Source organism: Stegostoma tigrinum, chromosome 21 (genome assembly GCF_030684315.1).
Source record: "Stegostoma tigrinum isolate sSteTig4 chromosome 21, sSteTig4.hap1, whole genome shotgun sequence".
NCBI lineage: Eukaryota > Metazoa > Chordata > Chondrichthyes > Orectolobiformes > Stegostomatidae > Stegostoma > Stegostoma tigrinum.
This window is the reverse complement of record NC_081374.1, coordinates 27,066,223-27,078,872: the sequence shown is the minus strand read 5'-3', so window position 1 is coordinate 27,078,872 and position 12,650 is coordinate 27,066,223. Positions and strand designations below refer to the sequence as shown.

General features: G+C 39.5%; 1 protein-coding gene across 2 annotated transcripts in view; it reads left to right on the top strand.

The window, feature by feature from the left end:
- The window catches only part of LOC125462623 (mitogen-activated protein kinase 14), a 68,811-nt gene that overhangs the window by 27,369 nt on the left and 28,792 nt on the right, over nucleotides 1-12,650 (top strand). For both annotated transcript variants that reach the window (XM_048552839.2, XM_048552838.2), the window contains exon 4: nucleotides 9,918-10,029. In XM_048552839.2, coding sequence (XP_048408796.1) covers nucleotides 9,918-10,029 — 112 coding nt within the window. The remainder of the gene's footprint in view (nucleotides 1-9,917; nucleotides 10,030-12,650) is intronic.

The window sequence follows — 12,650 nt, the reverse complement described above, 5'->3', positions numbered from 1 at the left end:
TCTTGGATTCTCCAGCAGCTGCAGTTCCCGTTATCACTGATACTATTTTTGAGTCACTAATGTGCAGGCATTTTTAAAGGAGGTTAGAATTAGCATAGCTAACTAACAGCCTTTTATAATCTGATGCGATGTACATGTTTTAATTAAGATTGTTCTAACAAGTAGTCAAGGAATTTGCACCTCAGTTAAGTCAAAATCATGGAAAATATTCACTTCTTCATAGGTTAAGAATTGCAGACTCATCACTGGGGGAAACTGTGTCCTGCAAAAAAAACATGTCTGTGGAAAGTAAAATGGAAAATTAATATTTATAATTGTACGGCTAACAAGTAAAATAATGGAGAAAGGTTGTGTGAGGAATTCATCCCAAATTCTAATCCCCTCAATTGTCATTTAAATCCAGTCTGACATGTAAAGATCATATATCTCTTTGCTCCTTTTGTCTGATTATGAACTGAAATGGGAAAGGAACTTTTTTAAACACCTGAGGATTGTTGAAGGATTGCTGAAATTTTTAAATGCAAGTAATCTGAAACTCGTGAGTACTGTTTATGCTGCTGCCTTTTCAAGAAGTAGTAGAAAGAGTTTGCAGATGAGCTGAAGCCGAAGCTCTCGTCATACACATCCAGTGGCTAGGAGTAAGTTATTGATTGGTCAGCCGACTAGTGATCAGTTGTTGTTTGAAAGTTTTCTGCCTGCCAACAACTGTTTGCTTCCCAGGTCGCTGAACAGCTTGAGTCGCGAATGTTTTGGCAGAGTCCATTAGATTTCTGCAAAGATTTTTCTTTTTTTCCTGCATAAAATGGAAGCTGAATCAAGCATTACTCTTATCTGAAATAGTTCCTACTTGTAGCCTAAATTTAGGAAGGTTACTTTGACTGAAAAAAAGAGTTCTGAAAGTATGTTTTGCAACCCAATATATTTTGCGCCAAGTAGATTCTAAGTTGTAAATCAATGTCAGTGTATTTAGTTGATTGGGGAAACCTGGCAGCACCTGGCATTAGGGATTGAAATGTATTTGACTTTGAATCTTAGATATTATCAAGTACTTAGATATCATAAACACAATGTGAGGTAGTGGGGGAGGTTATGGTAAAATCATAATCTCAGCTGTGATATTCTGTTTCAGAAGAATGAGTTATCCAACCAATAAAACTTGGCACTTTTATTTTTGTATTTAAGAATATATGTTCTTGCATCTGTTTCAAATGGTTGAAGATGCTCATCATCCATGTAGCGAAATGCAACAAGTCTAACATAATTTTAGAACTGTATATTTTAGCGTGAGGGTGTTTGGTATTGGGCTTGAGGTCATTCATGACTCGGGTGCTTTGTTATGTAGAGAGGATGAGATACTACTATAAATTACTTTTGACATTGAGAACAGAACCTCTTAGGGTATCAGTGGGTAATGAGGGGCTTGTTGGATTAGATTATTCATCGACCTTCAACAAGAGTTCCCTATCTCCATGTTTATCCATCACCATGTGAAATACTTATGTTACTTTAAATACTAACTGCTCCCCATGAAAAAGTGTGTTGAGTTTCTTGTAGAGGAGGCCCGAAAGAACTGCAGATGCTGTGAATCAGAAACAAAAAAACATGTTCCAAGTAAGGGTCACCAGACCCGAAACGTTACCTTTTTTTTTCCTCACAGCTGCCAGACCTGCTGAGCTTTTCCAGTAACTTGGTTTTGTTCTTGTAGAGGAGTTTTGATTTTGTTACACCAGAAAAATGAACCATCTGTTTTAAGCATGCAATACAAACATCCATTTGAAATTATGAATTTGGAGCAGGGATAGTCCATTCATCCCACTAACCTGCTCTGCTATTCAATAAGATCAAGGTATCTGGTTATAATCTCAAATCCGCATTCCTGCTTAGCCTGATGACCTCTCACCGTCTTGCTTAATAAGATTGTATCTAGACCGCAAAAATATTCAAGGATTCTGCTTCTAACATCTTTTCAGGGTGAGTTCCAAAGACACGTGGCCCTCTGAGAAATTCTGATTCACCTCTCTCTTTTTAAATGTGATGGCTGATTCTTAAACAGTGACCCCTGTCTAAAATAATCCCATTAGAAGAAACATCCTCTCCACATTTACCTAGTCAAGAGCCCTCAGGATCTTAAATTACAGTCAGGATGCTCTTACTATACTAAATTCCAGTCGCTACAAGACTAACCTTCCAACCTTTCCTCAAGGCAAACCTTGCATTCACAGTAATTGTCTGGGAAGCCTTCTATGAACTGCTTGCAGTCAATTTACGTTCTTGATGAAGGTGATTTTGCAAAGTACTACAAATACAGTCACATCGGTATTTGTATAACTGAAGCATAAATCCCTGCTTTTGTGTTCCACCCCCTCAAGATAATTCATGTCCTTTCCTAGGTACTTGCTGTATCTGCACACTAATTTATGATTTCATGCGTGAGGGCGCACATCACTAAAGCATTTTAGCACTCTGCATCTCTCATTGTTTAGATAATATGCTGTTTTCATAATTTTGTGCCAAAATGGGCAACCTCACATTTTTCCACATTATATCAATGGTCGGCACAACATTGTGGGCTGAAGGGCCTGTTCTGTGCTGTACTGTTCTATGTTCTATGTTCTATGTTCTATCCTATTTGCTGTATCCTTCCCCATTCACTTAACCCATCTATATCTTTTTGTAGCCTCCATTTGTCCTCTTTACAACTTACTGTCTTATGTATTTGTCACTCTGGCAAATTCCACAAACAAACCTCCTATCATCTATGTAAATCATTGAACAGCTGAGGTTCTAGCATCAATCCCTGGGGGGACGGGGTGGGAAAACCACTTGTTACGTCTTGCCAACCATGACAAGTTTCATTTATGCCTCCAATATACAAACAGGCCTTGTTTTTCAGAGACAGCTTGGGCTTGCCCTTGCCTGCCTGTCTTGTGCAGATGGATTGCATTTCACCCTTCCTGAAAGTCCCATCGGGACTGGCAGCTCAGAGGTTGGCCATCTTGGTTTCTGGCCTAGCCATTTGGGCCCTGGGCTATCTAGCCACGTTAGCATAAACAGCTTTGCTTTACTCCATAAATTTTAAATCAATTATATATATAATTATTCACTTTGTTCTCTGCTCAAGTCTCAATGTGACCTCTACAGTTACACATTATCTGCCAGTTCCTTGAAATCTGAGGTGTAGTTTGAGGCTACTAGTTGTGTACAGCCTAACAAATGCATATCTGAGAGGCAGATGTGATTCTTTAACTTGATAATGTTTGTTTGAGAGAGCGTTGTCTCAGGTATGTGGAACCAAAGTAAGCTTTAATTTTAAAAGTGCAGGATGACGGGGAATGTTTGTCTTTGAGTCTTCGAAGATCGCTGTCCCTCTAATGTGACCTTCAGTTCAATATCACTTTGCATGTTAATTATCTCCATGTTAACTCCACTGTTTTGTAAAGCAAACACATGATTGAATTTGGAAGCCAGCCCACCAGTGTCTGCTAGAAGGAATGGATTTGAGACTGACATGATATGGTCCATTGCATCTAATTCCTGAAGTTATCTGTTGAATTCCTCTGGTGTGCACAGATTTAATGGGTGAACATTTGTTTTCTTTGTCATTTGGTGTTTTTTTTCCCTAGTATTTCCTCTGAGCTGTAAGCGTTCCGGCATTTTATTTATTAATTGGGAGGGCCACAGACTGACTTTCAATTTAATTGCATTTGCAACTTTGATCACATGGTTTCCCCACGGGTCAGCTTTAAGTTATTAAAGAACCTGAAGTCAATTAATTGTGCATTGTCTGGCAGCTAACTATACATTTCAGTCCTCCTTGATTTTAAGAAAATTGACAATTTTAGACATCAGATCTAAAAAGTCTTTGCAGCACCTTTCCGTTACTTAATCACCTCATTTCAACACATAGGATTAGTTTGCTATGGTTGACACACTGCAGCTGGAGGAACACATCAGGTCAGGCAGCATCAGAGTGGTAGGAAAGTTGACTTTCCTACTCACCTGATGCTGCCTGACCTGCTGTGTTCCTCCAGCTCCACACTCTTATCCTCTGACTCGAGCATCTGCAATTCTTGGTATCTTAGTTTACCATGGGTAGCATTCAGTTCGTTGAGCGAGGATTAAACTGAGTGGTGGTGAAATTATATTTACAAAATTAACAATTTTCATTGCATGAAAAATATCTATAATTTTTTTGATAATGCTTGTTAGTTGATTTTCAAAAAAAGAATGAAGATAATTTCTGCAAAATGTAACAACCTGCATTTGTGCCAAATATGACTTAATCTTCAGGTGTGATAAAAATATTTTCTTGATTGGAATAGTTTTTTTCTAGCATATACCTTTCGAATTCATTATGGATATCCTCCTCCCTTTTAAGGGGTAAAAGGGTGAAGATCTTCTTTCTTTGTTTTTTTTGTGCACATGGGTTTTAAGGACATCACAAACACCTGGGCTATGTTGGCCATATTGATGGATTTATCAAACTGGATTGAGAAGCATTCAGAATCTTTCAGGCTCTGTTGATAGTTGATGAAAGACTTCAGACAAAAATACCACTTATTTTGCTTCTGTGGATGCACCATGTGACATGGTTTGGAATTTAGATTGTATTTCTTCTTTTGATCTTAAGCTTTGAATAAAGAGTCAGCAGCCACAGTCACTTTCTTTCTTTAATTACCTGGACATCTGTGAATGATTTATTATGCTTTGCCAGAAGTGGCAAATGTGAGGTAATACTTTATTGCAGGTCTTACCTTTTGCTGGTTTAGAAAAGATGACTGTTAAGCTTTTAAGATGGTCTTCAGTTCATTAGTTTTTCCTTTTATAAAGGAAGTTATTCTTGAATTTACTGTGCGTCATTGTGTAATGTTCCAAATTACCCCATTTTTAAACTTATCGATATACTTTGACATACAAAGCAAAAGCATTTTTGCATTTGTGAACAGAAATTCATTTTTCTCTTCTGCTTGAAGGTTATACATTTTTGGACTCCCTTTTAACGAGTCCTGGGTCCATCATGCATCATTGTTGCTTCAAGTCTATTTTCTGACGTTTGATCTACAGCTGGTCTCGCTGCAAATAGGCTTATGGATCCTCTCCTCTGGAATATCCAGAAAGTTGCTGGCCTTTCACATATGGAGGCACTGGAAGTTTTTTTGGGGCTCCTGGTCAGCCAGTTTTGCTCTGATTATTTTCATAGAATCCCTACAGTGTGGAAATGGGGAAACAGGTTATTGCTGTAGAAGTTACTTTATTTGCAATGATAGTCCATCTGGACTGAACTAAAATAATTTAAGTTTGCAAAGCCTGTTAAGTGCATGCAGTTTTCTCTAGCCTCATGGTTTTCACATGAAATAAATGTAGCGACAGGGTGATCAACATGCAGCAGTGAGGGAATGTGGGCAAGCAGTGAGATTTAACTGTCAGACTTGGTGATGAGACCACAACCCTACTCCATGAACCTTTGTTTTTCTCAGTAACCTTTGATACCTTTTGTCACATGACTTCTGAAAATCTAAATGCAGTGCGCTCACCTGTTTTCCCCCTTCACAGTGCCCATTACATCCTGAAAGAACCTAGCACATTGGTCCCTTCATACAAAACTGTGTTGAGTCTGTGAGATTATCTTCTACTATTTTAAGAACCATACTATAACTTCTTTAATAATTGCATCTGACAATTTCCCGTTGTCAGATGTTAAACCAGCTGGCCTGAAGTTTCCTGATTCCTGTCTCCTTTTCTTTTTTGGAAGATAGCAAATACAACATCTTTATGCTACCTGATGGGACCAACCCCAAATTGAGGGAATTTTGGAAAATCAAAACTGATCCTTCAACTATCTCACTCGCCACGTTAAGACCCGAGCGTGAAGTTCAAGACCTCCGACACTTGTTAGCCCATAACTCGAACAATTTATTCAGTACCATGTCTGCAATGACTTCTTTTTTCTGAGCTTCTCCCTCCCTTCCATCTTCTGATTTATTGTCCCTGCTGAGATGTTACTTGTCCTCTTTTATAGTGAACTGATGTGAAATGCTCATTCAATTATTTTGCCATTTCCCAGCCTTCTATTAATAGTTCTCTGGACTCCTTTTCAATAGAATTGATGCTCATTTTGCGAACTCATAAATATTCATAGAAGCTCTCTAATGCATGTGTTTGTATTTCTGGTTAACTTTTTTTCTAACAATCTCTCTCTCTCTCCCCCCTCTCTCCCCTCTCTCTTTCCTCCCCCCCTCTCTCTTTCCTCTCTCTTCTCTCTTTCCCCCCCCCCCACCCCCAATTAATCTTTTGGCCACTTTTTTCTTTTTTTAAAAAAAATGTTCTGTCCAATCTTCTGGACTGCCACTGTCTGTGCAGTAATGTCCCTTAAGTTTCTTACTATCTTTTAACATTTCATTAACTAGATCCATCCATTGGATTCTTTTCTTTATTAGACAACACTAGTTCTGTATCTTCTGAAATATTTCATCCGATGTCTGCCACTGAATCTCCGTTGACCTATCCTATTCCTTGATTTGCCAATTTGCTATAGCCAGCTATATTTTCTTATCTTTATGGTTCCCTTTTTAAAAAAAAATTAAAGCAGCATCAGACTTGCTCCTCTCCCTCTTAAACAGGATATAAAATTCAATCATGTTTTGATCACTGCAATTCAGGGGCACCGTTATAATGAAATCATTTAATTCCATCTCATTGCATAATACCAAATTTCATTGTAGTTTGCTTTCTGGATGGCTCTAGGACATGCTAGCAAACTGTCCCAAAAGCATTCTATGAACTTCACATCTGGGATACTTTTGCCTGTCTTTTTTTTCCAGTCTTTGTGTAAATTCAAATCTCCTATGATAATTGTTCCTTTTGGAAGAACTCATTAAACTTTATGTTCCTGCATGTGGTGTGGTTGCTCTCAAGGGGCTTGTACCCCATTCCCACAAGTAATTTCTTGTCTCTATCACTTCTCCCCAAACTGTGTTGACATTGTGGTTTCCTGAATTTGGGTCATCCAATATTACTAGTAATAATTATAATTAACCTGAGAGCCACACCTTCATGCTTCCCAGTTTCCTGTCATTCAACATTGTCTTGTACCTTTCAAGATTTTGGTTTCCGATCCATCCTGTAGAGACACCTTTTTGTATTGCTACCAGATTGTACTTGCCCATTTTCTATTTGCATTCTCAGTTCATCTGTTCTGTTTCAAACATTCAGACACAGAGCCTTTAGTTTCATCTTTTTTAACTTTGTTTTGATTTGTGCTCCCTATCCTTTCAGATAAAAGTCTATTTAATTTCCCGTATTAATACCTTTCTCTTCAACTTGACCTTGCTCCTTGACTTGCATCTTCCCAAATTTGATTCCTGTGCTCCTATTTAGTTTTAAAATCCTCTCCACTTAGCTAGTTGTACTGTTGATATGAACACTTCCCCACCATGTTTTGGTGGAACCATCCATCAGTACTGATTTCACTTTCCCACTCCTGGTGGCAGTGTCCCATAAGCCACAACCTGCATCTCTCTCACCAGTCTTTTGAGCCATACAGTTGTATCTGTAATCTGATTCGTACTATGCTAACTTGTTTCTATTAGTAATAAAGAGAATATGAATGTTGAGATTCTGCCTTTGGTACCTTGCTCCTCATACTGACTACGAAGAACCTCCTTTTGTCCTTTTCAATGTCTTTGGTACCTACATGGTTCACTGGATCCTCCATCTGTCACTGCAAGTTCCTCTTAAGCTCTTACCCGATGTCCTGAACCCAGGCATCCAACAGGCAGCACAACTATCTAGACTTTGCAGTGAATGGTTCCAATCCCCCTTGTTATGTTATCTAAACGAGCCACCCTGCAGCTCTTGCTACGATCCAGTCATGCTGAAACAACAGTTTGTCAGAATTATTTGCCGTTCAGGTAATAGGCCAAGAATGTATGGGCACATGTTTTATTTTAATCCTTTGGTGAATGGGAGCTTCTGACCAGAACATGCAGCAGAAGTAGAATTTGTGGAGAAGTATCAGAGATAATAGGAAGTGCATATGCTGGAGAATCTGAGATAACAAGGTGTAGCGCTGGATGACTACAGGCCGAGCAGGGAAAGTTGACGGTTCGGGCCTCAACCCTTTCCGATGAAGGGCCTAGGCGACACATCAGCTTTCCTGCTCCTGAGATACTGCTTGGCCTGCTGTGTTCATCCAGCTCTACACATTGTTATGTGTGAAGAAATATGTTCTGTCAGCACAGTTCAGTTGCAACCCATCCACTTAGTCTGTTGAGATGCTTATTGGAGGCTTGGAATTGGTCCCTTTCTTTTTCTGTTTGAGTTGGGATACTAGCGGCAATATTTCTAACTGAAAAGGTGAATAGCTGACTGGTTTCAGGTGGTCTTTTATTCGTTTAATCCTTTTAAATATTTTAAAACTAGATGTTGTGCACTTTTGGAAATATAACATGTAGTAAAATAGAAAACATTTGTTTAACCACATTCCCCAGTAACTGTAATTTTGCTTTCTCCATTCTCATGGTTATTTCAGCAGATATTAAAGTCCAAGATTGGAACTGTGGTCTAAACCTTTAAAACCAAGAATGTTAGAGGACAGATACAACTGTTTGACACTCTGACTCTAATCATTGAAAGGGTGCGTAAAAGTGGGAACATGGTATTAAATGAGTGACCTTTAAAGTACAGCATTGATACTGGCTGTATGGCCCATCAATTAAGTTGTACGTTTTACTTCACCAGTCTGATGCTGCACTTACAATTGTGCTCAAACATTCTTATTGATCTGTTGTTTTGACAACCTAACATTTAATAGAACAGAGTTACTATTTAAGAGAGGTGATGTGAACTCTTGAAATAGATTTGGTAGTCTAGAAGCAGCAAATGTATCACTTCAACGTCAGCTGTTGTACATATTCTGTAGTGGTATGGAAAGAAGATTTAGCAGATTATGAGAGGCAATGAAATTGAAAAAAGGTTCACACAAACAGTATTTATTTCTAAAATGTAATTTTCAATTTTAGGTTGCAGTTGCTTTTAATATCATGTGCTAGAGGGAAAATTATTTACCAATGCAGCTTTGTGTGCTGGAGTTTTATTTCGGAACACAGTAGATGGTTATCAATGCATTATTTCCTCATTCTGGTTATGTTTGCTGATAGACTTTTGCATTAATGTGAGAAAGTTTATGAAGTAGTGTTGGGGAGGTGATGGCCTAATGATATTATCACTGGATTGTTAATCCAGAGACTCAGATAATCTGGGGTCCTGGGTTTGAATACTGCCAAGACAGTTGATTGAATTTGAATTCAATAAGTATCTGGAATTAAGGGTCCAATGATGACAATGAATCCACTTTTGGCTTGTAGGGAAAAACCTACCTGGTTCACTAACCTCCTCCTTTAGGGGAGGAAAACGGCCAATCTTGCCTGATCTGGCCTACATGTGACTCCAGACCCACAGCAATGTGGTTGACTCTTAACTGCCCGCTGGGTAATTGGAGATGGGCAATAAATGCTGCCTAGCCAGCGATGCCCTCATCCAATGAATGAATTAAAAAAAATTCTTTGTTGTACAATGCTATTACCACTTTTATAGAAACTTACCCTAAACGTCTGCTGGGGTAATTCCAATTTAAAGAGACTGATAAGAGTTGCTCCCTAGCTTTACTTCAATAAGTTGGTTTTCCCGAGTCCAGTAATGAGCTCCGATCAAATTTGCCTCTGATTATCACAAGGGTAGGGGACTCAAATTACCATTGTAAATACTGAGTTGCCTTATCAACAGTGCTATCCTTTATGCATGGCAGAAAATAAAGGGGTCATTATTTCTTTGTTTCTGTTCTAAGAGTGACCACTACACTGTCATATATAGTTTACACCTTGTAACTTGATTATGAATTTAATGTTTTTTTAATGCAGCTACCTGGTGACCAGCTTAATGGGAGCAGATCTAAACAATATAGTCAAATGTCAGAAGCTCACAGATGATCATGTACAGTTCCTAATTTATCAGATTCTTCGGGGTCTTAAGGTGAGAATTTCTGTTTTATACCAATTTCCCAAATTATTTTCTTGGCTGTAATCACTTTTGCAGGAATATGGCTAACTTCATAAAGTTGGCACTGAATAAAAACTGAAAGAACTATGGATGCTGTAAATCAAACAAAAACAGGAGTTGCTGGAAAAGCTCAGCAGGTCTGGCAGCATCTGTGAAGAGAAATCAGTTAACATTTCAGATCTGGTGACCCTTCCTCAGAATTGATGGTAGCTAGGAAAATGTCAATTTATATGCAAAAAATAGGGTGGGTGTGGAGGGGTAGGAGTAAACGATACGTGGGGATAGAGCTCAAAGATAGGGAAGAATGGTTAAACAGCCAAAGGAGTCGATAACAGTTCTGAGGAAGCGTCACTGGACCTGAAACATTAACTCTGTTTTCTTCTTCACAGATGCTGCCAGACCTGCTGAGCTTTACCAGCAACTTTGTTTTTGCATTGATAACTATCTGGCTAGGAGGGTTATAAAGCTGTTTATGGAGACTGTTAGTGGCTAGTGTATAATGGCAGACTATGTAATAACAAGGCCTGGAGCGTGGGGTAGGAAATGGGAGAATTCAGGCCCTAAAGATATTAACTTGAAATGGAGTACAAGGGGCTGCAGGGTCCCCAAGCGAAAGAGGTGTTGTTTATGCTGAACTCTGCTGAAACACTACAGCAAGCCTGAGACAGATGATGGCCCTGATCACCGGTGCTATGTTAATGTAGCAGGCAATTGGAAGCTTGGTCTTTTTTTTGTGGTAGAACGTAGATGTTCTGCAAAGTGGTCATTTACTCTACGTTTTGTCTCCCAATGTGGATGAGATTACATTGTGAGCAGCAAATGCAATAGACTAGATTGTGAGAAGAGCAGATAAAGTGCTGCTTTCACTTGGAAGGTATGTTTGGGCTCTTGTATACTGGGGAGGTAAATGGGCAAGTGTTACACCCTCTGCAACCACTGTGTGTGTGTGTGTGTGTGTGTGTGTGTGTGTGTGTGGTTTTTTTTGTTTGTCAGGGGGCTGGGGGATGGGGCGGAGAAGGTGGAGATAAGTTTGAGAGTGAAGAAAGAGTGGACCAGGGTCCACTATCTGGATTATACGTCATTGCACTCTACTTCCTGTAAAGACTCCATTCCACTCTTCCAGTTCCTCCATCTCCATTGCATCTGTTCCATTGAGGCCAACTTCGGCAAGGGAGCATCCGAAATGTCCACCTTCTTCCCCAGCTGACGATACCCTAAGATTGCTGTCGACAGGATCCAAACCATCTCTGTCACTTCTGCTCTGAACCACACTCTTCCCTCCCACAACAGTGATAGGGTTACCCTCATCCTTACCTACCATTCCCCTAACATCCATGCCCAGAAGACCATCAGCTGCTGTTTCCGCTACCTCCAGTGAGACGCCTCCACCAAACACACATTCCCCTCCATTCTCTTGTCTGCATTCTGCAAGAACCGTTCCCTCTGGGCCACCCTGGTCTACTGTTCTTTCACTTCCAACACACCCCTCCTGCCCGCGGGCACAGCTTCACGGCACCTTCCTCTACAACTGCTGAAAGTGTAACATCTGCCCATTTGTCACCTCAGTATCCACAGGCCCAAACACAGCTCCCTGGTGAAGCAGAACTTTACCTGCACTTCCCACAATGTAGACTATACTGCATTCACTGCTCACAATGTGGTCTTGTCTATATTGGAGGAACGGAACATAGATTGGGTGACTGCTTTGCAGAACATCTACATTCTGCCTGCAAAAAAGACTGAGCTTCCAGCTGCCTGCCACTTAAATGCATCTACTTTTTAAAAGAGAAAGCTTCAGCTTCCTTCTTATTCTTCTTAGGTTGATAATTGACAATCACAATTTTTCTGACAGTTTCATGTTGTTTATACTTCAAAACCGCTAAATAATTCTTAGCATTCTCTTTAAGTTGTGTCTGCTGTTAGGGAAACTATTTCCACCTCTCTAGCTGCTTCATCAAACTGAAACCACCTATATGTGGCTCCATTCCAGTAAGGTTGCCCTTCACCCTGCATAAGGCCTTGAAATTTGCCTAACCTGGTGATTGTGCTGTTGAACATAATATTCAACCTGAGACATGGCCAGTGATTGATAAAGATCTGGTATAACTGTCTTAAACTGAAACATAGAATGCAAAATTATAAGGTGAAGCAATTTGTATGCCTTTGTAATGGCTTTATCAACTTGCCCTGTCACTTGCAAAGATTTCTATCTGTAATGCCAACGTCAAACACACTTTACCACAAGATTTCTCTGTTCTTTTGCCCTACCTTTTAAAACTACGGTTCATAATGTGTTCACATTCTTCCTTTCTTACTATGTGAGTGTCTGTTTTGCCCACCCTTATCCTTTTGGAGTTTGCTGTTCTCATTATATTTCCATATTTTGTTTATTAACTTTGAAATTATGCCCTTGGTGCTCAAGTCCAGGTCATTAATATGTATCAGAACAGAAACACTAAAATAGATTCCTGGAGGACACCACTTTCAGCCAGTCTGAAAACCCATCACTCACTATCAATCTCTTATTCGTTACTATATCTGTGCTACCTTTCTTCTGTTTAATCCCACAGGATTCACTGCTGTTAAGCAGTCTA